This window comes from Corella eumyota, chromosome 4 (genome assembly GCF_963082875.1).
Source record: "Corella eumyota chromosome 4, kaCorEumy4.1, whole genome shotgun sequence".
Lineage (NCBI taxonomy): Eukaryota > Metazoa > Chordata > Ascidiacea > Phlebobranchia > Corellidae > Corella > Corella eumyota.
In genome coordinates, this window is record NC_137493.1 from 15,522,237 (window position 1) to 15,547,267 (window position 25,031).

At 33.8% G+C, this 25,031-nt stretch overlaps 4 protein-coding genes across 5 annotated transcripts in view; all 4 read right to left on the minus strand.

The window, feature by feature from the left end:
- Positions 1 to 658: 658 nt before the first annotated feature.
- On the minus strand, positions 659 to 2,827 carry LOC145750942 (hippocalcin-like protein 4). Its single transcript, XM_082567012.1, has 3 exons — positions 2,619 to 2,827; positions 2,302 to 2,470; positions 659 to 871 (listed from the first exon to the last, which is right to left on the minus strand). The coding sequence occupies exons 1-3, from the start codon at positions 2,825 to 2,827 to the stop codon at positions 659 to 661; spliced, it is 591 nt and encodes a 196-aa protein (XP_082423138.1).
- Positions 2,828 to 4,075: 1,248 nt separating this feature from the next.
- Positions 4,076 to 25,031, minus strand: part of LOC145751465 (lipoxygenase homology domain-containing protein 1-like) — a 34,398-nt gene continuing 13,442 nt past the window's right edge. For both annotated transcript variants that reach the window (XM_082567627.1, XM_082567626.1), the window contains exons 25-59: positions 23,606 to 23,778; positions 23,070 to 23,173; positions 22,738 to 22,904; positions 22,086 to 22,305; positions 21,375 to 21,529; positions 20,860 to 20,938; positions 20,639 to 20,717; positions 19,842 to 19,897; positions 18,342 to 18,380; positions 17,803 to 17,996; positions 17,240 to 17,379; positions 16,753 to 16,832; positions 16,526 to 16,671; positions 15,975 to 16,062; positions 15,414 to 15,626; positions 15,036 to 15,234; positions 14,780 to 14,955; positions 14,118 to 14,241; positions 13,257 to 13,375; positions 12,814 to 13,106; positions 12,523 to 12,744; positions 12,278 to 12,433; positions 11,653 to 11,790; positions 11,424 to 11,590; positions 10,947 to 11,094; positions 10,643 to 10,861; positions 9,479 to 9,611; positions 9,234 to 9,370; positions 8,667 to 8,851; positions 8,315 to 8,588; positions 7,848 to 7,993; positions 5,336 to 5,447; positions 4,996 to 5,202; positions 4,820 to 4,929; positions 4,076 to 4,753 (exon numbers count right to left, since the gene is read on the minus strand). In XM_082567627.1, coding sequence (XP_082423753.1) covers positions 4,684 to 4,753; positions 4,820 to 4,929; positions 4,996 to 5,202; positions 5,336 to 5,447; positions 7,848 to 7,993; positions 8,315 to 8,588; positions 8,667 to 8,851; positions 9,234 to 9,370; positions 9,479 to 9,611; positions 10,643 to 10,861; positions 10,947 to 11,094; positions 11,424 to 11,590; positions 11,653 to 11,790; positions 12,278 to 12,433; positions 12,523 to 12,744; positions 12,814 to 13,106; positions 13,257 to 13,375; positions 14,118 to 14,241; positions 14,780 to 14,955; positions 15,036 to 15,234; positions 15,414 to 15,626; positions 15,975 to 16,062; positions 16,526 to 16,671; positions 16,753 to 16,832; positions 17,240 to 17,379; positions 17,803 to 17,996; positions 18,342 to 18,380; positions 19,842 to 19,897; positions 20,639 to 20,717; positions 20,860 to 20,938; positions 21,375 to 21,529; positions 22,086 to 22,305; positions 22,738 to 22,904; positions 23,070 to 23,173; positions 23,606 to 23,778 — 5,268 coding nt within the window. In that variant the 3' untranslated portion in view covers positions 4,076 to 4,683. The remainder of the gene's footprint in view (positions 4,754 to 4,819; positions 4,930 to 4,995; positions 5,203 to 5,335; positions 5,448 to 7,847; positions 7,994 to 8,314; positions 8,589 to 8,666; positions 8,852 to 9,233; positions 9,371 to 9,478; positions 9,612 to 10,642; positions 10,862 to 10,946; positions 11,095 to 11,423; positions 11,591 to 11,652; positions 11,791 to 12,277; positions 12,434 to 12,522; positions 12,745 to 12,813; positions 13,107 to 13,256; positions 13,376 to 14,117; positions 14,242 to 14,779; positions 14,956 to 15,035; positions 15,235 to 15,413; positions 15,627 to 15,974; positions 16,063 to 16,525; positions 16,672 to 16,752; positions 16,833 to 17,239; positions 17,380 to 17,802; positions 17,997 to 18,341; positions 18,381 to 19,841; positions 19,898 to 20,638; positions 20,718 to 20,859; positions 20,939 to 21,374; positions 21,530 to 22,085; positions 22,306 to 22,737; positions 22,905 to 23,069; positions 23,174 to 23,605; positions 23,779 to 25,031) is intronic.
- On the minus strand, positions 5,482 to 7,822 carry LOC145751467 (uncharacterized). Its single transcript, XM_082567628.1, has one exon. It carries the CDS (start codon positions 7,647 to 7,649, stop codon positions 5,979 to 5,981), a length of 1,671 nt encoding a protein of 556 aa, XP_082423754.1. The 5' UTR covers positions 7,650 to 7,822; the 3' UTR covers positions 5,482 to 5,978.
- On the minus strand, positions 10,150 to 10,607 carry LOC145751468 (large ribosomal subunit protein P2-like). The gene has a single exon (XM_082567629.1). The coding sequence runs from the start codon at positions 10,537 to 10,539 to the stop codon at positions 10,207 to 10,209; it is 333 nt and encodes a 110-aa protein (XP_082423755.1). The 5' UTR covers positions 10,540 to 10,607; the 3' UTR covers positions 10,150 to 10,206.

Consider the following 25,031-nt stretch of genomic DNA (forward strand, 5'->3'; position numbering starts at 1 on the left):
CCATTAGGCCATCAAGATAAAAATACGTTATTCGAGTATATGACGTGCGAGTTACACTTTAATAAGCAAAAAAAATATTGAGTAATATGTATTTAATTTTATTTTGTTTCCAACAACTTATGCACAAACAAAAAATGTACTTTTCCAAATACATAATTGCAGATTTTCTTTCGTAACTTTTTACGCGTTATTGATTGTCTTTGACTGTAATACTAAAATAGATAAGGTTATTTATATGGGTTTCTGCAATATGAAAAAACGCTGTAACTTTTGTTTTACTGAATAAATCTCGTGTGGTGTATGTATTTTGTTATATATATATATATATAATATAATATAACGTTATGTTGTCTATATTGAGTTGGGTATTTGCGCAAAACATCATTTTAGGAATTTTGTTTTTTTATGCTACCTCTAAAACCTTCTGCACATTTTTAGTAAATTATTCATAACTTTTCAAAATAGTTGTTTTATTTCATATTGGCAATACGATTTTTAAACAAGCAATGTTCTAATGATATGACCCTAACTTGTGTTTTTTCCTGAAGAGTTTTTAAGGTACGTCTATGTAGTTATATACATCTCGTTTTATTTATAAAGTAAAAGAAGTTCAACCATGCAATAAAAAACATTTTAAATAATAAATCGCAAATTTAATTTATGAACAAAGACTGCTGGAATTAGCGTCCAGCTGATATAATATAACAAGACTTGGGTTTTGTTTTGCAGCTTGTGTGAATTCTTCAAACGTAATTTGGTTGTCTTTGTCGTCGTCCATTTGTTCAAACACCTTAATTGCCCACTGCTTCGCTGTCAACTGTTCAGGCATTGTTTCTCGGACCTTCTTTTCACCGACTAGATTGTAAATAGCCTGTGTACAACAATTAAAGTTATTATAGTTTTATTGTGACAATTTAATTAGTCAAGGTTTTTGTAAACAGCAAATTAAATTTCAATAGCGTATAACATAAAGCAGGTATCGTTTCCATAATTTCAAAGTAAATAATGTAACGAATCCGCCATCTTGTTGTTTATGCCAAAGTCTTATCTATTCCTCAGATCACGTGTTTACACCTATTGCCGATATGTTACCCCTTATCTCTATCACGTGTTCTTAGTCACGTGATGTTTTAGTTTAACTGTTTCTGCGGTATTTGTAATTAGTATTCGTGGTACAAGCTAGTGAACGGTTGTATGTGTATCTTTTCGCAATAATAAACTATAAATTGTAATACGGTTTTTCATACGAAAGACAATAAGACTCGATTGTTACATTGTGGAGGTCCTGCCGAGATCCTGGTGTTTTGAAGTTGTGAAGAATTTTATAGAAGTATTGCTGCAAGAAATTACAATCGTGTGTTTCACACTTGTCGAATATAAACATAAAATATTCATTCACAATGGACCAATTTTTAACAACATCAATATCTATAGAAATTATGCGCGTAGTTGAACGCGAGCTTAATCGCCACTAACTTATCTGGAAGTGGCCGTACACCAGTAGCAGTTTTAAAAGAAAAACTGCGTAAACGTTTTTCTTCCCCGAAGTTAAATCTATTGAACGAGCGACATAGCTGAAAAAGAAGGGTGAACGAATCCTTAGATTCACTTTCAACCGACATTGCTAATATGTTTCGGCAATGTCTGATTTATACCAATTCAAGCATAAAAGAACTAAAAAAATTACAGAAGAATTGTTTCATGAATGCCATAAAACACGATAAAGAATTGCACTCCGCAATTTATCACCATTTACCATCTACTATTGAAATTGCCCTGGAAACTGGACAACTTTGCAAACAGCTGTATCGAGTGGATTTAAGCCCTAACCCAATATCGTGTAACAGCACTAAAGACTACATTTCAAGATCAAGCCATTCTAATTTACCGTGTGCGTTTGATCCCATTCCCAGTTCAACAAAACCACTTTCTTCTACAAAAATCAACGAAATTCCACTTACAAATGGTTGTTCCAGCATCGCTGCAGGCAGGGATTTTAAAGAAGGCGCATGAAGGCCATAAGGGGGTTGCGATTAAATATAATAAAAAGTGAAAAAAAATCAAATATAAGAAAAACCGATGCGATCAAATATAATAAAAAGTGTGGACTGCAATAAAAGAAAGGGGGATGGAAATGGAGAATCGCGATGTTTTGTTCCAGGAATGACGGTCTGGCTTTGTAACAAAAGTTTGGGTGAAAATTTACAAAAATACATTTGCGCAGCTTTTGTAATTACGCAAAAGCTCAATAACAGTGTACCTATTGCATAAAAAAAACTATTGTTACAATATGCACATTACCTCTAGCATAGACTCCATCTCTTGCAGTGTTAAGAACCCGTCACCGTTTGAGTCGTACATATCAAAAGCCCATTTCAGTCGGTCAGCTAATGTTCTGTTGGAACTCCGCGATATTCCGATCACCATTTCAAAGAAATCAATGGTACCGTTGTGATCTTGATCAAACATTCTAAAAAAGAGCAAATTTTAAATTATAAAAAATTGTTTGCAAGCTAAGCAAAAGTTGTACATGGATATCCACATATGATTAAGCATAATCTACTAACATAAAATACAAAACTAATGGTAACACTTAAGTTCATGTGAAGCTTTTAGACCTGAAAACTTTTTCTGAGTATTTAGATGGGTCGCCTTCTTTGAACATTTCAGCATACAATTTCTGAAACTTTTTCAGTGAGAGTCTCCCGGACGGAAAATCTCGGTGAAACATGTGATACCAAATCTCAATCTCGGCTTCCGAGTATTTAGTCTGTTTCACTAACTCTTCCATTTGGTGGGGGGTGAACTTCGCTTTTGCTTGGCCCATATTGAAAATAAATATACAAAATTTAACTTGCAATGTACTTTCTACAACTAACTACTATTTGTTTTAACTGATTGTGGCATTGGTTGTCTATATGACTTATAGCTAATGCAGTTTTTTTTCTATAGCACTACAATCACAGCAAAGCGTATTAAATTTCTTTAGATTAAAAGCAACACCGCCCTGAGAACTAAGGATTATTTATGCCCATTACACACATTGTCAATATATTGAATGGTGCAATTTATCAAAATTAATTCTTAATCGAGATTTAAAAACGAATCGATTACACATTAAAAAGGGAAGAATTTTCAATAACAAAAACACGCATGTTTTTGAACTGAAAACAGGCTTAATTTAATTAAAACGCATTACGTTAGATCTAACTACCCGCAATTCGATTAACAACAAAAATATGTTGATTTGCAAAAAGGCAATCCCAAGACTTTTTTTTAATATTAAGGTGATTTCAAAAATAATTTTTCCAACTTGCAAAAACTGAAATTTTACTATAAAATGATGAAACAAATTTTGTGCGTAGTTAGTGCCTAAACATTTACTTAGGGCGCTAAACTTACTTTACTTAACTATTTGCAACTTTTCTGATCTAATGTATACTTTGTACTTTTAGTGTATGCTACTTTGAATTATATATTTCAATATAATGTTTTTGGTTCATTGGAGACTAAGTCTTAACATTTTGTACTGGCTTTATTTTATTGTATATATTTATGTATGTTTAACTTTGATTCTATTTGAACAAGACAATTAAGTTATTAAACCTGTAAATATATCGTGAAACTGACTTGTATGGCAGAAAAATACGTTACAATAATAGCTGTTTAACTACTGAAAGTTCTTGCACTAATTTTATCTGAGATTGCCTAATTTGTTTAACCCAACCGCCTCCCTTAATGTGTTTGTTATTATTTACTCTTTATAAGAAATTGGAATTTAATACAATTTCAATGGACTGTTCTATTTATAAGGGCTTCAAAAAATTGTGCAATTCAACCGGACGTAATATTTAAATTTTTAAGACCTGAAACTTACGTTTTATTTTTGTGTATATCTTTATCCTCGATGTGGGAAAGTCGAATGCGCGACCTAAACATAGAGTAACATCAGTTACTCCAACCCAGTCTCGAGTTACCTGTGGCAGTTTGGGATATTATATAAAATATAATTGCCCGATAATTATGCTGCTGATTAAGTGCTGGCTCAGCAGTAGTCATACTGTTTATAGCGCCTTACTTACAATCTTACGATTATTTTTTCAAATCAAACCTAATACACATTTAATTATATAATTATGTATTATAACATATCACAGTATAGATTATAACTTTACAAAATACTTTACATGTTAAAAAAGGCGAGGTATGATATTGCGATTTACAAAAATATTTTAACACGTTTTTAACTTGCATGAAAATATAGAATCTAAGATCCTATCTTAAAAAACTATTACATATCTGTGTAACATTGTTTGGGTATTTGATATTTTATAAAAAGTTTTTTTTTTAAATTAATTTAGGCTAAAAAGTGGAAAATAAATACAAAAACGTGAATTTAAAAGTGAAATAAAAATATTTTTTTCAACAATTTAGTGAGCACTTATCGGGTGTTTTCTATAAAACAAAACTTAAATTGGTGAAAATAAAAATCTATGGAAAACTTTAAAAAATAAAAAATCACGTGACACACAAAAAATAACATATCACGTGACACGCAAAAAATAACAAATCACGTGACACGCAAAAAATCCAAATCACGTGACAAGAAGTACAAAGTGGTTACAAACTTGACACACTTATCTGTCTGCTGCTTGAATTGATTATCCAAATATGACGTCATAATTAAAATTCCACGTGATCTAGGGTCAGAGTTCGTTCGATGAAAGTGTCTTCTTCTAGGTTGGCAAGCCATCTTTAAAGAAATATTAAAATTTTATTTAAATTCTGAATTCATTTTAACCAAATTTTATTTGCTTACTTTTTGCACACGAACACAAAATTTCGACCCGGGTGAAGTGATGACGTCACGCTGACGTTTTCCAGATGCCAACCGGATGTTACGTCACGGCCATCGTGACCAATAACAACCTTTTAAAAAAATAAAAATTAATTTAAAAAAAAATCTAAAAATTTAATTTTTTTAAAATTTCTAACCTTAGTTAAATCTCCGAGGAAAGTTCCAGAAATTTCGAATTTAACTTCGCCGCCAGGGCGATATGTGACGTCATCGCCGTTCTGTGACGTCATAAGCCATCGTTTCCCGCTGTTTAGTTTGTCGCCGAACAGAGTGACGTAGGTGTTTGCGGTGGTTCCCGCATCTTCTTGATCACTGGTGCGTAACGTAATGACGTAACGACAAATCTAAAAAAAAAATCAGAAAAATATCAAAAAACAATTTTTTTAACAACCGACGTCGTGGGTTTGATTCTTACTGCATGCATGTTTAAAAAATTCAGATAATTTAATAATATATTGTGTTTTATAGCTTGAATACCTTTAGTATTGTTGCAGGATCTTGTTTAGGTCGTGAAGTAACAAGTTCAAACCAGTTTAAACCGGTTTCGTTCGATTCAGAACTTCCAATAAATTGATGGTTCGGTCGAAAACTGAAAATAAAACAATTTAATTTTAATTTGTTAAACTTATATTTTACTGAAGTTTTAAATTACGTATCTTAAAGGAAAGACAACCTGTTAAAAAATTTAAAATATGTTTTAAACGAATAAATTGGTAATTAAAAAAAATAAATTACTGTGAAAAACTTTTTTTTTGTATATATATATCTTTATCCTCGATGTGGGAAAGTCGAATGCGCGACTTAAACATAGGGTAACATCCGTTTCTCCGACCCAGTCTCGAGTTGCCTGTTGCAGTTTGGGATATTATAGATTATAATTGCCCGATAATTATGCTGCTGATTAAGTGCTGGCTCAGCAGCAGTTCGTACCGTTTATAGCGCTACAGCATGAGCTCAGTGGGGATTGAACCCACGACCTCATGTGTGGTGTAGCAAGTGTTCTTACCACTACACCACGCTGCCGGTAGTTAAGCATGGAATAAACATCAAAAAATTACGAATCCAGGACAACTACACTTTATTGCACATTTTAAAAAACACCAAACAAAACAAAAATTCCTTAAACTTCATTTTCGTCAAAATTTTGTGATAAGCAACAAACTATGATAAGCAACAAACTATCCTCAGCTGAATCCAATTCTTTCGTTTCTTTGATAACTTTTTCAACCAAGTTTAAATATCTTTTCGTTTCGTCATCAAAATCCCCCCCATACATATCACTATCTATCATCTTAAGCCTCAAGTAGTACAGGTAAATAAACAAGACAGAAAATAAACAAGCTAGGACCGATGACGTCACGGCGAATATAAAAGTCTTAGCCTCGCCGCAGCCTTGCGCTTCGTCGTCACCCATAGCACAATCATAATATCCATCGCAAATTTTAAACATCGGCACGCAGTCGCGCGTGAACATACATTTATATTTATCCTCACATGAGGCAGGGTAGGGGTTGGTAGTTACTCTACGATTGCTGGTATTTTTGTTAATGCGTCGACCTGCTGGCTTTGAAACTGCCACAACATTCTCTAAATCCTCATAGTCAATATCAAAGTCTTCTGTATTTGTAACTTCGCTTGATTTGTAATTGTTTCTTATAGTAGTAGGTATTGGTGTATTAATATAGGCATTCCATTCTACCATAAGATCAACATTAACCCAGCCTTTATTGTCAGTGTTTTGATTTACTACGCATGCGTGAAACCCGTCTCTAGTCACGTGAGTTGTCATGACAACAAACTCAGTTGTCGAGAATTGGTTGATAGTTAATTTTATTTCAAGCGTCGGGGTGTTAGAAAAACTTAAAGCTGTCCATTTACATTTCGTGGTTGAATAAGGGGAATCACCGACCGGGTAATAACCTCTAGTCACGCCATAACCATTATTGATATCACAAGACGTAGATTTAGCAACGATATCTTCTATAGAATAATGGTAAAGCCAAGGTCTAAGGTTTTTCAGTGTAAGGTACATAGCACCTTTGAACAGTAGACGGTATGTACCAGACTTTAAGCCAACGGATACTCGTTTCTTTTGGCGTAACGGGCCATAATAGCTCCAAAGCTGTGTCATTGGGTTAGAATTATTACTGGATTTAGCCCATAGGGTTATAGAGTCCGAGTCGCCGAGTCTTGCAGATGATTTAAGGGTAAATCTTAAACAGCCTTCAGAAGGTAGGTAGAATTCAGAGGATTGTATATTTCGTAGTTTTATTTTTATTACTGAATTTATATTTTTTTCGTCGTTTTTATATTCTTCTTTTTTAGAGAAAGGCGTTGTCATAGATTCCTCTGTTTTGTAAATATTGTTACTACTGGTCTCATAAAAATAAGTTGTATTTTCAATTTCTGCCGCTACATTTTCTTGGGTAGTTTCATCGTTTTCAAATTTTCTTTCATTTTCAGTAAATTCGACGCGCGGTCTTCTTACGAAATGTAGAAAATTCAACAACTGACCTTTACTTTTCAATTTTCCTTTCAATTTATAATGCAACCATATATTAGTGATATAAAACGACCCGGTTTTAATATCAACCACTTCTGAAAATTGGTCGTTTTCGGGGTCCTTTTTAACGGTTCTATCTAAAGTCCAGTTGCATGTTGAATCAGTAAAATCACAGTTTACATTTTCAACTGTTAGTTGGGTTAAATTGTTACCCAAACTCCCGTTAACGTTAGTTAAATGAGGGCCTAGTAGTAACCGTATAACAACGACAAATTGACCCAACCTCATATTAAAATTTTCATTAAACACAAAAATTTAAAAATATGTTTAAATATTTTTGGTTATGATGTCATAATATTTAAGTTAATGCCAAAAAAAATAAAATTAAAAAATCAAATATTATTTTTGAGGGCAAAATTTAAAGTAAAAAAATACCAAAAACTAATAAATAAAATTGTTTTCTGTTAGTAGTATCAAAAATCTTACCAGTAATAATCTTTGGTGTCTTCAACCCATATTGTAAGTTTTAAAAGTTTGATGTTATTTGAACGAAGTAGTGCTGGTATTGCTGGATCCAGATATCCCAATCCTAGTTTTAATAAGGTTCCAATATCAGCAGGACGCAATTCGATCTAATAAAAAAAATTATATTATATTTTGAATTTATATTTAACAAGCGGCTAGTGTTGATAAACTACATGAGGTCCTGGGTTCGAACCCCACTGCTCCCATGCTGTAGCACCCTTAAGTAAGGTGCTATAAATGATATAAACTCCTGCTGAGCCAATACTTAGTCAGCAGCATAATTATCGGGCAATTATAAACAATAATATCCCTAACTGACATAGGCAACTCGAAACTGGGTCAGGGTAACTAATGTTACCTTATGTTTAGGTCGCGCATTCGACTTTCCCACATCGAGGATAAATAAATATAAAAAACATTTTTTTTACCGTTAACTGAGTTTCATATTTCGATGTCGCGATTTTTTCCGCATTTTCGAGCTCGATTTTCGTCAATTCGCTTTCACCATTACTTCCTATAAGCTGTAACGACATTTCAGGATATTCTGTTTTCGTGTCGCCGTCAGATGGGGGCAGAGAGCCCGACCACGTGGCTTTTAGCAGGTAGGTAACTTTAGGCGATTTTGAAATTGGAATTTTTGGTGAAAATATGGAAACGGTTTCAGATGTAGAAATTTCGATTGCTTCGTTTAAAGGAACATCCCTTTAAAATAAATTAAAAAATTCAGAAATTTATTTTTTTTTTATAAAATTTCAAAAAAAATTAAAAAATTTTACTAACTTGTTGTATTCAAAAATTTGTTCTACGTCATCGTAGTAACCTTTCTTGACCTTTACCCTATCCAGTTTCCATGCTGACTTGCTTGACCCCGTGACCTCGAAGTTTAAGGAGTCTATGACGTCACCAAACGTCACAGATTCGATCGTGAATACCTCGATTCGACCAGGTTGGAATTTGCCCTCGGCCTAAAAAAATATTTAAAAAAAATTTATCCTCGATGTTGGAAGGTCGACTTTACAGCCTAAACATAAAGTAACATCACTTACCCCGACCCAGTCTTGAGTTGCCTTTAGCAGTTTGAGATATTATAGATTGTAATTGCCCGATAATTATACTGCTAATCAAGTATTGGCTCAGCAGGAGTTAATACTGTTTATAGTGCCTTACTCAAGGGCGCTGCCTTACTCAAGGGCAGCATAAGATCACTTGGGATCGAACCTAAGACCTTACCATTGCCTCGCAGTCATTAGCTTTTTCAAAATAAGGCAAAAATTTTAAAAACATTTTATTTTTTATTATAATTAAATAAATTTTTTTTTACTTTATCAAAACAATTTTTTTTCCTACCCCGTCTCTTTCTGAGTTATAAATATTCCTCCAACCAGAGTCATTATCTTTCCCATTTAACTTCAGTTTGATAGAAGATGGAGTAAAAGTTTTGGTCGAATCCCGGGCGGTGTAAAAAATAACATAATACTCAACAACTAAAAAGAAATTAAAAAAATTTTTAAAAAATTTAAAAAAAATTAAAGACATATTTGAAAAAAATTATTAAAAAAAATTTTTAAAACAAATATGTAGATTTAACCCACCTGGGGCTGGGCAGTAGTTGGGTCTAACTACGGGTAACTCCCTAACCTTATCCCGCCCGCTTCCCTTCCACACGGGGGCGTTATCGTACACAAATCTGATTTGTTCACCAGTGTCTTGGTCAGTCATTACCACCTAAAAAAAACAAAAAATCGTTTATTTTTTGTTAAACTAAAATTTAATGTAAAATTGAAATATGCCAACAAATTTCTAAAGAAGTTAGAATTAAGTTTGATCCCAACTGTTTCCATAGCGTAAAAAACGTAAACCGTTTTCGTATCACCTTAAAGTGATAAATTTTTTTATTCTTTTGAAGCATATATTTACATATTTATGCTATCTCTAAACGCTGGGCTCTATGACGAATAGTATGATATTGGTGAGCCTTGAACCCCGAACCTTTTGGTGAGTAGTTCAATGATATGACCAGTATACCACACTACCGGATTTTTTTTTATAAGACCTTAAGGTAGGTATATTTTTTTATATATATATTTTTTTTATTGGGGAAGGGTGTGCTGTTATAAAGTGTTTGAGCTATCCGTAAACACTGGGCGCAAAGACATTAAGTGTGGCATTGGTGCGGTTTAAAACCGAAACCTTATCGCTCGCAGTCTAAAGCGATTACCGGTATATTACACAATGCATTAATAAGTAAAAAACATATTTTTTTTTTTTTTTTTTTTTTTTTTAGAAGTTTTAATATTTTTATTGCGAACAATCACAATATTTAATCAAAGAGACCGAAGCCCATGTCATCATCAGATTCCTCTTCAGATTCTTCCTTCTTTGCCTCCTCCTTTTTCTCTTCTTCAGCAGCAGGAGCAGCTCCTCCGGCAGCTGGTGCACCTCCACCACCACCGGATGGCACACTTGCCAACTTTTCGTTGCCGGCTGCCAAAACTTCTTCGATGGATTTTCCTTTTAAATTCTTCATGACGGTCGATAATTTATCATCATCTACATCAATGCCGACACTGCTGAGAATTTCTTTGATGTCATTTTCTTTTGGGGCACTATTTCCGCCGAGGGTCGCCAATAAATATGCAGCCACGTAACGCATTTTTTAAGTCTAGTTAGACACGAAACTATGAAACTACAACAAAGTTATCGAGAAAGGATAATAAGTAAAAAATAAGTAAAGAGTAAAAAAAAAAATTAAATACCTCCTCTAGCGGCCAATCCTTTGCGTCTGCTTCGTTCGACTTTTCCAATTCAGTTCTCATTTTTTTCCAAGACGTCATCACCTCTCCTGTGCTCGGGTGCGTAGTGACGTCATTTTCGATCTCCATGACGACCTCCTGAATGGGTTCAGTGATGCGTTGCGACGACGTTGTCACGTGGTTGTCGTTCATGCAGAACGAGAATTTAACGTCAATTGGACCCTTAAAAAAATCAAAAAAAAAAAATTTAATTAAATTTTTTTTTTATGAAAAATTAGAATATTTTAAATTAAAAAATTAAATTGACTTTTTCTAGAATGTTTGGTTTTGTATAAACCCCACATTTCCATCTTCCCACACTCTTCAAATGATCGATTGTATCTTGGTGGATTTTTGTGGCTGTGACGTAGATGTCACGCTCTGTTAGTTTATCGTCAACTGAATCGTCAAACCATCTGAAAAAATTAAATTAAATTCAGTGTTATTAGTTTGATAATTTATTTTAGCAACACACAACACGAGTGGTTTACGCCTAACTTAAAGATCCAACAACGTGCCGGGATTTAGAATCTAACTTCAAACCTTTAGTATAAAAATCCATTGTGTTTTAACCCCAATCTAGTAAGTTAAACAAAAAAAAATTTCGACTGTTACCTGGAATCTAACTTAAAACCTCAAGTAATAAAAATACCCAACGTTTTAGCCCTAGTTCAAAAGTTAAAACAAAAAAAGTTTAAAATTACAAAATTTTAAAACAATAAAAAATAATTTTTAATATATGTACTTGTTGCATGGAAACCAATGTGACGTCACTTTTCCGTCACGTGATTCGGTGATTGTGACGTCATCCAGAAACCATCCAGCACCGCGACCAGGTTTCGAATGTCCAATGACGATTTTTCGAGGTTCGCCGATGTCCAGGGTTTCCAGATTAAAAGTGTCAGTGTTTCCCTAAAAATTAAAATTTAAAGTTGTCCTCTGTCCATAAATTTAACTTGAAAAATTGGACTTACTAGTAAAAATAAAGACTCGGGGTCGTCAGAAAACGAAGCTAGAGATCGGGCTCCAGTCGAACCTTTCGTACCGAAAATATTTAACTGAATGTCCGCGTCGGTGCCAGCACAATCCCGATCTCCCGTTTTCACTTTCACCTGAATTAAATATAAATTAAATTCTTTTATAATAATAAATACTGTTGGCAAGAAGACTGCCTAACTATAGGGGCCACTTTTGTTACCCAGATCTACAGTTTCTTACGACTTTTAGGCATTTAATTATAGTTTATTATTGCAGAAAGATTCACATACAACCGTTCACAAACTCGCATCACTAATACTCCCTTATCAATACATTCGAAACAGTTAAACCAATACGTCACGTGATCACGTGATAGAGATAAGGGGTAACAGATCGGCAATAGGTGTAAACACGTGACTAGAAATTGATAACACCTTTAACGTAAACAACAAGATGGCGGATTTGTTACAATAATTACCAAATTGGATTAGACTAAGAACCTTAAGCTACAAATTGAAAGCAGTGGGGATCAAACCAAGGACCTCATATTGTGCTAATCAGTGCCTTAACCTATACGCCCCTACCTATTAATTACCAAATTAGCACTTTTTATATTTGTACCTGGTATTTATGATATTTTATATCCGCTTGATCAGGTTTAAGTAAAGATAGATTAAAAATAATTCTTCCTTCCTTATCTTCACTCGGTTTCATGCGCTCAGCTGCGGTAAGATGGACCAAGTATTCTTGATTCGTTGTGAGATCTTTTAATTTAGCCTAAAAATGAATAATTTTAATAAAAAAAAAAATAAAAAAATTTGGCCTTTAGTGGGATTCGAACTCGGGTCCTTAAATCAATAAATCACCTTGTAAATTTTCACAGTGTTTTCCTTGTTGAGGATAAATCTCAAAATCGAGAGGTCTCCGATTGGTCCCCCAAAATTGACCTCACAGGTTAGAGTTCGGACTACGTCACCCTTCCGATTTTCCTCGTTTCGGGTTATGACGTCATCTGAAGAAAAGTCGATGACGTCAGAAGCACCGCGGTTGCCAAAGATTTTTGCGTTAATTTGGTTAAAAATCGAATCCTAAAAAAAAAAAATTTTAAATAAATTTTAAAAATGGCAGAAATATAAAAATTCCGCCTTTTTGTTTACCTTGTTGTAATCCGAAGTCGTTACAACGAGTTCCCATTTTCCCTCTGATTGCTTAGTAAGCGGCCTTGCTCCGTTACGCCCACCGGCGGCCGAGTTCAAACGGAAAATATCATTTCGCGAATTGGTTTCACTTAAATCGTATTCCATTTCTAGTTGTCGAATATTTTCAGTTGTTTGGAAGATTTGATCAAATTCGACTTTGTAAGTTGTTTCACTGGGTGTTTCGCCTGCATACGAGTTAGGAGACAGCGGGATTCGAACACAGGCCCCCTTAATCGACCACCCATCATCATCTTAAAAAAATAAATAAAAATCATCACTTGAAATATTAAATTTTTTATACATAATAAAATTAAAAAAACTAAATATAAATTAGAATAAACAAAACCTTTTATTAATTTAGAGTAAATTTTTTAATAAAATTTAACAAATTTTTCTCTTACTTTCAACTCCCATAGCTGATAAGTAAATTAAACTTATTTTATTCAATTCTCCAAGATCGACAGCTTCAAGTTGGAACTGGTAACCTTCGTCTGTCTTCGTTGCTTTAAAACCGTTCATGCTTAACCGAAAAAATATATAATTAATTAAAAAATAAACCACAAGCTTATAAACATTGATGCTAGGCAGTAGTATTACATAGGGTCTAGGGTTCAATTCCTACAGTATCCATGTTGTACTATTTTTAAGAAAGAGCCGATACTTGATTTAAAAGTTAAAAGCAAGGCATTACTACCAAGTCAACTATCTACATATAATAAAGCTTAATGGTATGTCAATTTATAGACCAAAAAATTTAATAAAACTGCCGTTTGTGGTGCTCTGGTAAATTATTGTAAGCAAATATTAGTTAAGGGTTGCGACCATATTATGACAATTAAAATGCCTACCGTAGAGCAGGCTATCAACAATATTAAACTACCATTAATAGTTTTAAATGGCGTAATAGTGCTCAAGAATTAGGCTGTAAAGTTACACAATAAATACAATGTCATACTGATATATATATAAGTCGGCAGCGTGGTGTAGTGCTAAAAACACTTGCTACACCACCATAAGGTTCAATCCCCACTGCTGTTATGCTGTAGCGCCCTTAAGTAAAGTGCTATAAACGGTACGAACTCCTGCCGAGCCAGCACTTAATCAGCAGCATAATTACCGGGCAATTATAATCAATAATATCCCAAACTGCCAAAGACAACTTAAGACTGGGTCGGAGTAACTGACGTTACTCTATGTTTAGGTCGCGCATTTGACTTTCCCACATCGAGAATAAAAATATATACAAAAAAAAGTTCACTTACCCTCTGAATAAAGTTCTATAACCCGAATCTCCCATACTACCACACAATTTTAAACTTAACTTCCCTTCACATCCATTTTCCTTATTATTGGGGGCCATGTTAAGTTTTATAATATACTTGATAACTGAAAAAAAAATTTATAATTAAAATATTGTAACAATATTGGACTGTCGTTATCTACGTTAGTCACGTGCTTACACCTTTTATTCCTTCTTAGTCACGTGCTTACACCTTTTATTTCTTCTAGTCACGTGTTTAAGCCTACCGTTATCTTTATTGTAAGCGAGTCGTGTTTTTGTATGTAAGCTTTTTTGGACTAGTTTTTTTTTAGTGTAGAATGTATATTTTAATATTTAGTGTATTTATTTTGATTCTATTTGAATAAGCTTAAAGTCATATATTAGTGATATTTTTATTCTAAAAAATTAATAAAGTTGGTGTCACTGAACACAAAAATGATTTTAACTTTAAAAAAAAAAAATACTAGCTTGTATACATTCACTACGCTACTTAGTACTTTCTACGTCACACAAAAATATGGTAACCTGTTTTATTTTAAAGATTGAACCTGAAACTCAATACGTTACAATATCTAAAATTCCAGTAAACGCTAAATTTAAAAATTTGGCTTTGCTGGGAATCGAACAAAAGACCTTGCTTACGTTTTTTGTGCGGTTTGTTGCTCCGTAGCGCCGGTAATTCTTTAGTGGTGGAGCCGAGCTCCGTTAAAAATCGGCGATGGAAATAAAAACTCAGGACTTCTCCTGTTGTGATATTTTTAAGATAAACATTAAGAAGCAGAAGATTAAGTTCTCGATCCGAGTCTTCCATCTCAACCCTAAAAAAATCAAATTTTAAGAAACAGAAATCCCCAAAATCGTAAAAATATACGTCATCGTTTTGTCACGTCACTTTTACCTTAACTTGATGACGTCACCAATTCCTTGCAAATCTACTTTTCCGTTGAATTCCTTGGGACCCCCAGGTACCCATTCACCCAGGTTTACCGGGTCACTAAACCCGTGTTCACCCTGGATGTAACCCCAGAGGGTGATGGTGTCGTTACCCTGCGTCATCACCTCACCCACAAGCACTGTGACATCATAGATCTTGTTTGCTAAAAGAAAAAAAAAATTTAGAAATTTTTAATTTAATTTATTTTAAATTTTTTAGGTATTTTTTCCGTAAGGTCCCGAGTTCGATTCCCTACTGCCTCTATTTTTTTGTATTCTTTTTTAACTGCTTTTTTGTTTTTTTAAGTTTGTAAAGTAGCAAGAAATGAATTTTTATTCTTGCCTTTTTCTAGAGATTCTTCGCTCGATTGGGTCGCCAATTTTACCAACTCCGCCTCTTCATAAGTTGTCTCACAATTTCCCAACACTTTCAACCTTCGCTCGGTCTTTCGATCGCCCACGTGATCGTCCAACCACGCGTGACCGGGAAATATCCACTCAAGCGAAGCGAACTCGCTCTCACGAACGGTCACTTTTTCGAGGAACCAACCGGCCCCTAAAAAAAATTTTAATTGAATTTTTTGTAGAAATTCCCTAAAATTAGGGTGCTATAATACATTGACCTAAGTTATATGTATATGATAAACATTTTTTACCATGACTTATTAAAACGGTATTTTGTTTTAATTTAATTTTAAAAAGTTGTATGTGGCGGGAATCAAACCCTAAACCTTTTAAAACTCTTTTAAAATCTTTTTAATACATTAAACCAGCCCTAAGCTATTTTTATATGTAAATTATTTTTAAACATTATTATTAAAAATTAAAAAAAATAATTGGATTCAGTGGGCATCGAACCTAGGACCTCTGGATAATGTAGGTGTAAAAACACTTTTTAACTTACCGTAACCCTTCCCATCATGTTCGATCATAATTTCAGTTAATTTTCCAAGATCAACTGCCTCCACTATAAAAGTATTTGTATTTCCTCTCTATATATTCAACAATATAATAAATTGATTAAACAATGTAAAAAGTACAACTGGTAGCGTGGATAGTTGTCAGAAAACTCTAATTCACTACATGAGGTTCTGGGTTTGATCTCCACTGCTCTCATGCTGTATCGACCCTAACTAAGGCGCTATAAACGGTATGAAATTCTTGCTGAGCCAACACGGAATCAGTAGCTCAATTATTGGGCAATTATAATCTACAATATATCCCAAACTGCAAAAGGCAACTCGAGACTGGGTCGGGGTTACTAATGTTACTCGGGGTTACTAATGTTATGTTTAAGTCGTTAAGTCGACCTTCCCACATCGAGGATAAATAAATGTAAAAATATATAATATTTATGCTAAATTTACAGTTATCCCATCTCGTTTCTTTTGCAGCCCTTAATTTTTTGAAGGTCGGTAAAAAAAAAAAGTGTATCAAAATTTGTTTAACTTTTACCTTGAACACTGCGTTGTTATCTTGAGGGAAAGAAAGTTTCCGTTTTCCCGAGTCTCCGCGTTCCCCTCTCAATGTTAAACTCACATTTGCATCAGTTGAAGCACCAGGTCGATCGCCGGTTGTTACTGACACGTGATAATGTAGAACTAAGATCAAAAACACGTGGTTTAAAAATTTTAAAAATTTAAAGTTGAGGTTAAATTAAAAAAATATTTTTTATTTTGTACCTGGAAAGGGATCTTCGCCGTCTCTCGCTACAGCGATTTCACGAACTGTCTCTCGATCGTCTTCAAACGCAGACAACCACCTAAAAAATTAATTTCACAAATTACTAATTTAAGATTTTTATTTTCACTTCAAAAACGAGTTACATAAATTAACAGTAACTCTAAGATGTGGGAAGGTCGACTTCAACACCTAAACATAGAGTAACATCAGGTACCCTGACCCAGTCTCGAGTTGTCTTGGGAATTTTGGGATATTATTGATTTCAATTGACCAATAATTATTCTGCTGATTAAGTGTTGGCTTAGCAGGAGTTCATACCATTTATAGCGCCTTACTCAAAAGCGCTACAGTATGGAAGCAGTGAAGATCGAACCCACGACTTCGTGTAATAAAGCCAAGTATTCTGACGACTACACCATGCTGCTGGTTATACTAACCCTTTGCATAACTAAGAAGTTATAGAATAGAAATATTAAATTAAAAAACCTGTTGCAGTAGAAAATGAGTTGATTTTTGGTCGAAATATTTTCCATGACAATTTTTCTTAACAACCATCCCTTCCACTGAGTTTTCTTATTAAATGAAACTCGAATTTTGTAAATATTACCAATGTCTGGAACATTTATCTAAAAATTAATTTAACTTAACAAAAATCCAAATTTGATGTAATAAAATATTTTGTAGTTAAATCCACCATTAGTGTATAAAGCCTTCGTTCAATTCCCCCACAATAACGATACATAGGGTCTTGGGTTTGGTTCCTACTGCTTTCAAAGCACCACAATCATGTTTTATGGGGTCTGAAGTTTGATTCCCACTGCTTTAACAGCAGCACAATATTTTTACAGAGGGTCTTGGGTTTGATTCCTACTGCTTTCATAGCGCCACAATAATGTAACATTAAGTCTGGGGTTCGATTCCCACTGCTTTCATAGCGCCACAATATTGTTTTATAGGGTCTGAGGTTGCTTTTATTTGCAGCGCCTTTTGATAATGTTTTAAAAATACTAATTCCATTTAGAAGAATTTAAAAAATTAAGTTTTTTTACCTTAAATTCATCGGTTTGTCCTGGCTTAAAACACAGAGCATTATCGTTGTCGTTACTCGCCCTTAAATCAGGTTGTAACAGGATCTGACCAGATTTCCCTTCTTCTCCATAAACTACCATGTTAACTCTTGCATCAGGTGGACAGGGGTCATTGCTCGATGTGTCAGCTGTTGTGACAGTGACTAAATATTGACCTTCGAGAAAAAAATGTTATTTTCTTTTATTTTTATTTATCCTCGACGTGGAAAGGTCGACTTCACGATTTTAACATAGAGTAACATCAGTTATCCCGACCCAGTCTCGAGTTGCATTTTGCAGTTTGGGATAATATAAATTATAATTGCCTGATAATTATGCTGCTGATTAAGTGCTGGCTCAGCAGGAGTTCATACCATTTATAGCGCCTTACTCAAGGGCGCTACAGCATAAAAGCAGTGGGGTTTGAACCTACGACCGCTTACCACTACACCACGCTGTCGGATAATTGAAAATCCGTATTAATATTGTTTAAGTAAAAATTATTTAAAAGTTCAAGTTACCTGAGACATCTACGTTTGTTATTTCTTGATCATCAATTGCTAAAAATAAACAAAAAATATTAAAATGTAAATCTTATATTATATTTTCTACAAATATGAAAGAATATTATATTTTCATATACATTTTGTTTCTACTTTTTACATATTTTAAGGGCTACAAAAATGTTAATTTTAAACTAGAATTTAAATCTAAACATTGAATATACAAAAATAAGATTATACTTTAAATTCTAAATCAGATATATTCTATATTCAAATACTAAACTGTTCTAAATATTAAATCCAAATAATAATATTTATTTAATTTTCTAAACCTGTATCTAAACATGCATGCTACGAATTTTTTTCGCAATTTTTTTTTACTCTAATTTTTTTCTGATTTTCAGAAATCTTAATTTTTTGAACTAAATATTTTCATGCAGATGCACCACAGCACTTCTATGACGTTAGTAAATCACCATAGCAATGCATGAATCGTCGTGTAAATAAGGTAATAGCAGCATCTCTCTACTTAATATGATTGCTTGGTTATGACTTTTAGAATTTTTTTCTCGGCTCTGTTAATTTCGGATTTTCTTACAAGCCTGTGAGGTCATCTCGGAATGGAGGACAACTTTGGAGTTGATCCTCCGGAGAGCATCACCGCGGAGAGTGCGGACTGTGGCGGATCGACGCTCAGAAGAGTAAGCATCCGGAAGATCCGGAGGAGCTAAATTCTTCCAGAGAAGATCGCGAAGAGGTGACGCTGGTTTCGTCAGATGAAAATGGTTGCTAACCACATCCGGTGACGTAAGAAATGACGTCACGTTGCTATGACTACTTAGCTGAGTGCTAGGCGGAGTAAAACTCAACGAGGCTTGAGCAGAGGAAGAGGGTGAGGAGAGTAAAATGTAATTTGAGTTAAACTCGAGATAATGAGGAGTGAGTGAAGTAGAGTTTGAGGGAGTGGTGAGCCAGGATGTTATATAAATAGCTTGTTCTAAATTACCATTTTTTTAGAAGAATTGAAATAAATTAAAATTGTCCGAAAATATTTTTCAATTTTTTCCGACAGATATCTAATTAAAAATTATCTGAAATTATTTTGCAAATTATTTAAAACTTGTTTAGATATTATCTTTAAAAGGTGAAAAAAACCTAACCCCCTTATTTACCCCACCAAAACAGCTACCCCCTAATTAAAAAAAAACAACAAACATAAAATAACACAAAATATATTTGGACTGGGGTCTAGTGAGTGAATTATAGCCCCCAATATTACCCAAAAAATACCCCCAAAACCTTTATTCCCAAATAATTAAGTTTAAGGTTTTTTTTTAAGCCCCAGATACTTTTTAAAAAAAAAAAAACCTTAATATTCACCCCAAAAAAAATTATGTTTTCGGGGTACTTTTTAGGGGGTAGTTGGTATTAAAGTATAAGAAACAGTTTACATATAAACACTACAACAAATTAGTTGTAAATTTTGTGATTTCAAAAAATCGTTTTCTAAAAACTTACGTTCAACGTCGATCGTTCGTTCGATCTTTCCATCATCTTGTCCGTCATCTAGCCATCTAAAACATAAAAAAAAATTGTCACATTTTATTTTTATTAATTTTTTTTATTTCTTATCACCTTAAGGTAATAGGTTTTGATAGATTTTATCGGGTAAGGGTGTGCGGTTTGGGACGTGTTTGAGCTATCCGTGAACGCCGGGCTCAAGGGCGAATAGTGTGGCTCGAACCCGAAACCTTTCGGCTCGTAGTCCGATGCCATGACCACGTAATTACACTACCGGAAAAAAATTGGCACATTTTATTTTTATTAATTTTTTTTATTTCTTATCACCTTAAGGTAATAGGTTTTGATAGATTTTATCGGGTAAGGGTGTGCGGTTTGGGACGTGTTTGAGCTATCCGTGAACGCCGGGCTCAAGGGCGAATAGTGTGGCTCGAACCCGAAACCTTTCGGCTCGTAGTCCGATGCCATAACCGCTTAATCACACTACCGGAAAAAAAAATTGTCACATTTTGTATAATGGGACTTAGTGGACAATATATATATATATATATATGTATGTTTAATTTATAGGCTCACAAAACAAATAAAACTGCCATTTGCGGTGCATGGGTAAATTATTGCGAGGAAATATTAGTAGAGAGTTGCAACCATATTACAACAATTAAAATCTCGATCGTAGGGTGGGCTAATAACTAGTTAAAATATTAAAATTAATTTTTTTAATAAAAATTATTATGGTTTGTTTTTTTTGAGGTATTTTTTTCTTTAATAAATAAATTTGTGTAATTACTAACCGGTTGCAGAAGAAAATATAATCTCTTGATGATATCTCTGTTTCTTTGATTAAGATTTTGTGCAAAAACCAACCATTTCCTTAACCCAAAAACAAATTTAATTTCATAATAAAAGCAACTAATAGCAACAGTTTTATTTATAAACACACAATGTTTATAGTTCGATTTCCACTTCTGGCAAATGTAGTTATTTATAGAATAATAATAAATGTATAAGTTACCATGTCCTATACCATCGTGGCCAACATCAATTTTCTTTAATTCTCCTAAATCAACAGCTGCTACTTCAAATACATCAACCTATTACATAAAAACAACTAGTAAAAAACTGGCAGCATGGTGTAGTGGTCAGAACACTTGACTTTACTACATGAGGTCCTGAGTTTAATCCCCACTGCTCTCATGCTGTAGCGTCCTTAAGTAAGAGGCTATTAACGGTATGAACTCCTGCTGAGCCAACACTTAATCAGCAGCCTAATAATCGGGCAATTATAATTTATAATATCCCAAACTGCCACAGGCAACTCGAGACTGGGTCGGAGTAACTGATGTTACTCTATGTTTAGGTCGCGCATTTGACCTTCCCACATCAAGAATACATATATGTAATAAAAAAATAATATATATTTTTTATTAATTTAAATTACACCAGCCAATCTATAAAAAAAAAAATTAAAAAATTTAGTTTTATATAATTAATATATTAATATATTTAAAAAAATTGGATCTGAATTACCTGAGATTCCTGAAATTTAACATCATGGGTTCTTGATTTGTATAAAACCCTTCTCCCAGTGTTCCCCTTATCTCCATATATACAAATAAATACATTTGCATCTGTATCACTTCCTAATATACTACCAGAGTATACCAACACCTGATATCTGTACACTGCAAAACAGAAAAAAAGTTACTTATATAATTGAGTAACTTTATATAGAAAATTTAAGAAACAAATAACCCAAAAAAAAGCAAAACACTCTTCGGTTGAAATTAAAGCCAGAATTTGCTCTGTCATTGTTTATTATTTTAACCTAGTGGCCTTACTTAAAGAAACTAAAGCATAAAAGCAGTGAAAATTAAGTCGAATGCGAGACTTAAACATAGAGTAACATTAGTTACTCCGACCCAGTCTCAAGTTGCCATTAGCAGTTTTGGATATTATAGATTGTTATTACCCCATAATTATGCTGCTGATTAAGTGCTGGCTCAGCAGGAGTTTATATTGTTTATAGTGCCTTACTTAAGGGCGCTACAGCATGAGAGCAGTGGGGATTGAACCCACGACCTCATGTGTGGTGTACCAAGTGTTCTTACCACTACACCACACTGCCGGTTTATAGGGCCTTTATTTAATACACTGAACATTAAAGCAGTAGGAATTAAACCCAGAACCTTAAGTACAACACCATGCTGGTTATACTGTGTACACTAAACATATACCAACCTGGTAACAGCTCTTGTCCTGGTTTAGGTATTGGAATTTCAATCGAAAGGTCATGAGGTTCATCTACTAACGACAACCACTGATTAACATCTAGTGAGTACATCTCCTCACTGTCAGCTCTTTTGAGTTTAATTCGTTCAACGAACCAGGATGGATTGGCACCAGAATTATCGTGACTTAATCTGACTTTTTGAAGGTCATTTACGCCAGATAGGTTGACCTAGAAAAATTTTGTAAAATTATTTTAGTAGAAATGTAAATTTGAATATGCATAATGTTAGATTTTTTTAATGATCATTGGGTATAGTACCGGCAGCTTGGTGTAGTGGTCAGAACACTTGCTACACTACATGATGCCCTGGGTTCAATCCCCACTGCTTTTATGCTGTAGCGCCCTTGAGTAAGGCACTATAAACAGTATAAACTCCTGCTGAGCCAGCACTTAGTCAGCAGCTTAATTATCGGGTAATTATAATTTATAATATCCCAAACTGCTAAAGTCAACTCAAGACTGGGTCGGGACAACAGTTGTTACTCTATTTTTCAGCTTGTAAATTTAACCTGCCCACATTAGGGATGAACAAATGTAAAAACAAACAAAAATTTAGCGTAAAATATTTTAAATAAAAAGATTGAAATTTATTTTTTTTACCTTGAAACGCTCAGTAGTACCAGCTGTGAATAATTCCTTCGTTCCTTTAGCGAGTAAGATGGGACCAGAACTTGAACCATCGCTACCGAATGCATGAAACATCACATTTGCTGTCGTGGCTGAAGTTTCCGATCTTCCAGTTGTAAATGACACTTTCCAATCACCATCTTAATAAGTACAGTGAATGGAATTAAAAAACAGGCTTTTATTTCAGATTTAGAACCATCTTTTTAAAAGTTTTTTTTAAATATTTATTTTTTATTTTTAGTAATAGCAATATAACTAAAATTAAAACATAAAAATTTTGATTTAATTTTTTTTCATAATTTGACCTTTAAATTCTCCAAGGTCGCTTAATTTTCTTTTGACTTCTCTTTTTTCGGTTAATTTCAGTGAAAGTTTCTGTTTCGCTCCAGGCTTGTTACCACCTAATAACCTACAACAAAAACAAAAAATTGAAAAAAAAAAAAAAAATTATAAAAAAAAATGCTTAGTCAGAGTAAAAAAGTTACTTTTTTTGTATATATCTTTAGCCTCGATGTGGGAAAGTCAAATGCGCGACCTAAACATAGAGTAACATCAGTTACTCCAACCCAGTCTCGAGTTACCTGTGGCAGTTTGGGATATTATAGATTATTATTGCTCGATAATTATGCTGCTGATTAAGTGCTGGCTCAGCAGGGGTTTGTACCGTTTATAACGTCTTACTCAAGGGCGCTACAGCATGAGATCAGTGGGGTGTGAACCCATGACCTCATATGGTGTAGCAAGTATTCTTACCACTACACCACGCTGCTTGTTGGTTTTAATATTTAGGCTGGTAAGTTGACTTACATTAATAATAAACCAAAAACAAAAATAAATTTACCGTTTGCAAGTAAACACAAATTCTGTTTTTGCTCCCTCACTTTCTCTAACAATAACTTCATCACATTGCCACCCATCTGATGTTGTAGGGGTGTTAGAATGGGTGGTGGGACAAGATAAAATACATTTGGTGAGCTCACCCAAACTGACAGCTTCAATCTCAAATTTATCCAACTTGAAAAAAATTAAATTAAACTTCAAGTTATGAAATATCCAAAACATTTAAAAAAATTAAAAATTTTGTAAAAGTAACTTCTTATGCATAAGGTCCTGGGTTTAATTCCCACTGCTTCCATGTTGTAGCTTTATTAGGAATAGTGCCAAAGGTATTAGTCTGCCATGCCCAAAAATTAACAAGCTTATAATTATGCAAAATTATTCAAAAAGTTATATCCTAAATTGGAAAAGTCAACTCGAGACTGAGTTAACATAATACAGGATACGAATTAACGTTTAAAAAACGATTCGCTAAAAATAAGGTTGCATTTTTAGAGCAATAATTAGGTCCAAGTCATAATCTTCGTTTTTTTGTAACACTTGACGCGTTGCGTGGCATTTTTAAAATGTAACGTATTGTTAAACAATTGTTAAGAATTTTTCGCACAAAAAACGGGACATTTTTGATTACTTTAAAGCTGTGTTATATATTTAAAAAATTGCGCAACAACTAAACGAACTCGAGAGCGAAATTAACGCATTGCCAAAATATGGAAAGTTATTGTTATTAAATGCCCTATAGTAACCTATATTTACGCAGGATTATGTTGATGTAATTAAATTAGTCTAAACCGGTTTAAAATAGATCGTAAAAATACACAAATACACACAAAGTTTTATTATTGCCTTTACCTTTTTTGGTTGATTCGCTATTTCTAATATATTTGAAAAAAACGATTCGCTAATTTTAAAAAACGATTCGCTTTTAGCGAATAGCGACCCGTTATTTCGTTCCCTGTTATGTATTTAAAAAATTGCGCAACAACTAAACGAACCCTGGGGTAAAGTTAACGCATTGCCAAAACATGGAAAGTAATTGTTATCAAATGCCCTATAGTAATCTACATTTACTTAGGACTATGTTAATGTAATTAAATTAGTGTGAAACCGGTTAAAAATAGATTGTAAAAATACACAAATAAACACGAGTGTTTTTTATTTTTTTTGTATATATTTATCCTCGATGTGGGAAACTCGAATGCGCGACTTAAACATAGAGTAACATCAGTTACTCCGACCCAGTCTCGAGTTGCCTGTGGCAGTTTGGGATATTATAGATTATGATTGCCCGATAATTATACTGCTGATTAAGTGCTGGCTCAGCAGGAGTTTATACTGTTTATAGCGCTTTACTCAAGGGCGCTACAGCATGAGATCGGTGGGGATTGAACCTACGACCTCATGTGTGGAGTTTTCGTTTCCTGTAGCCT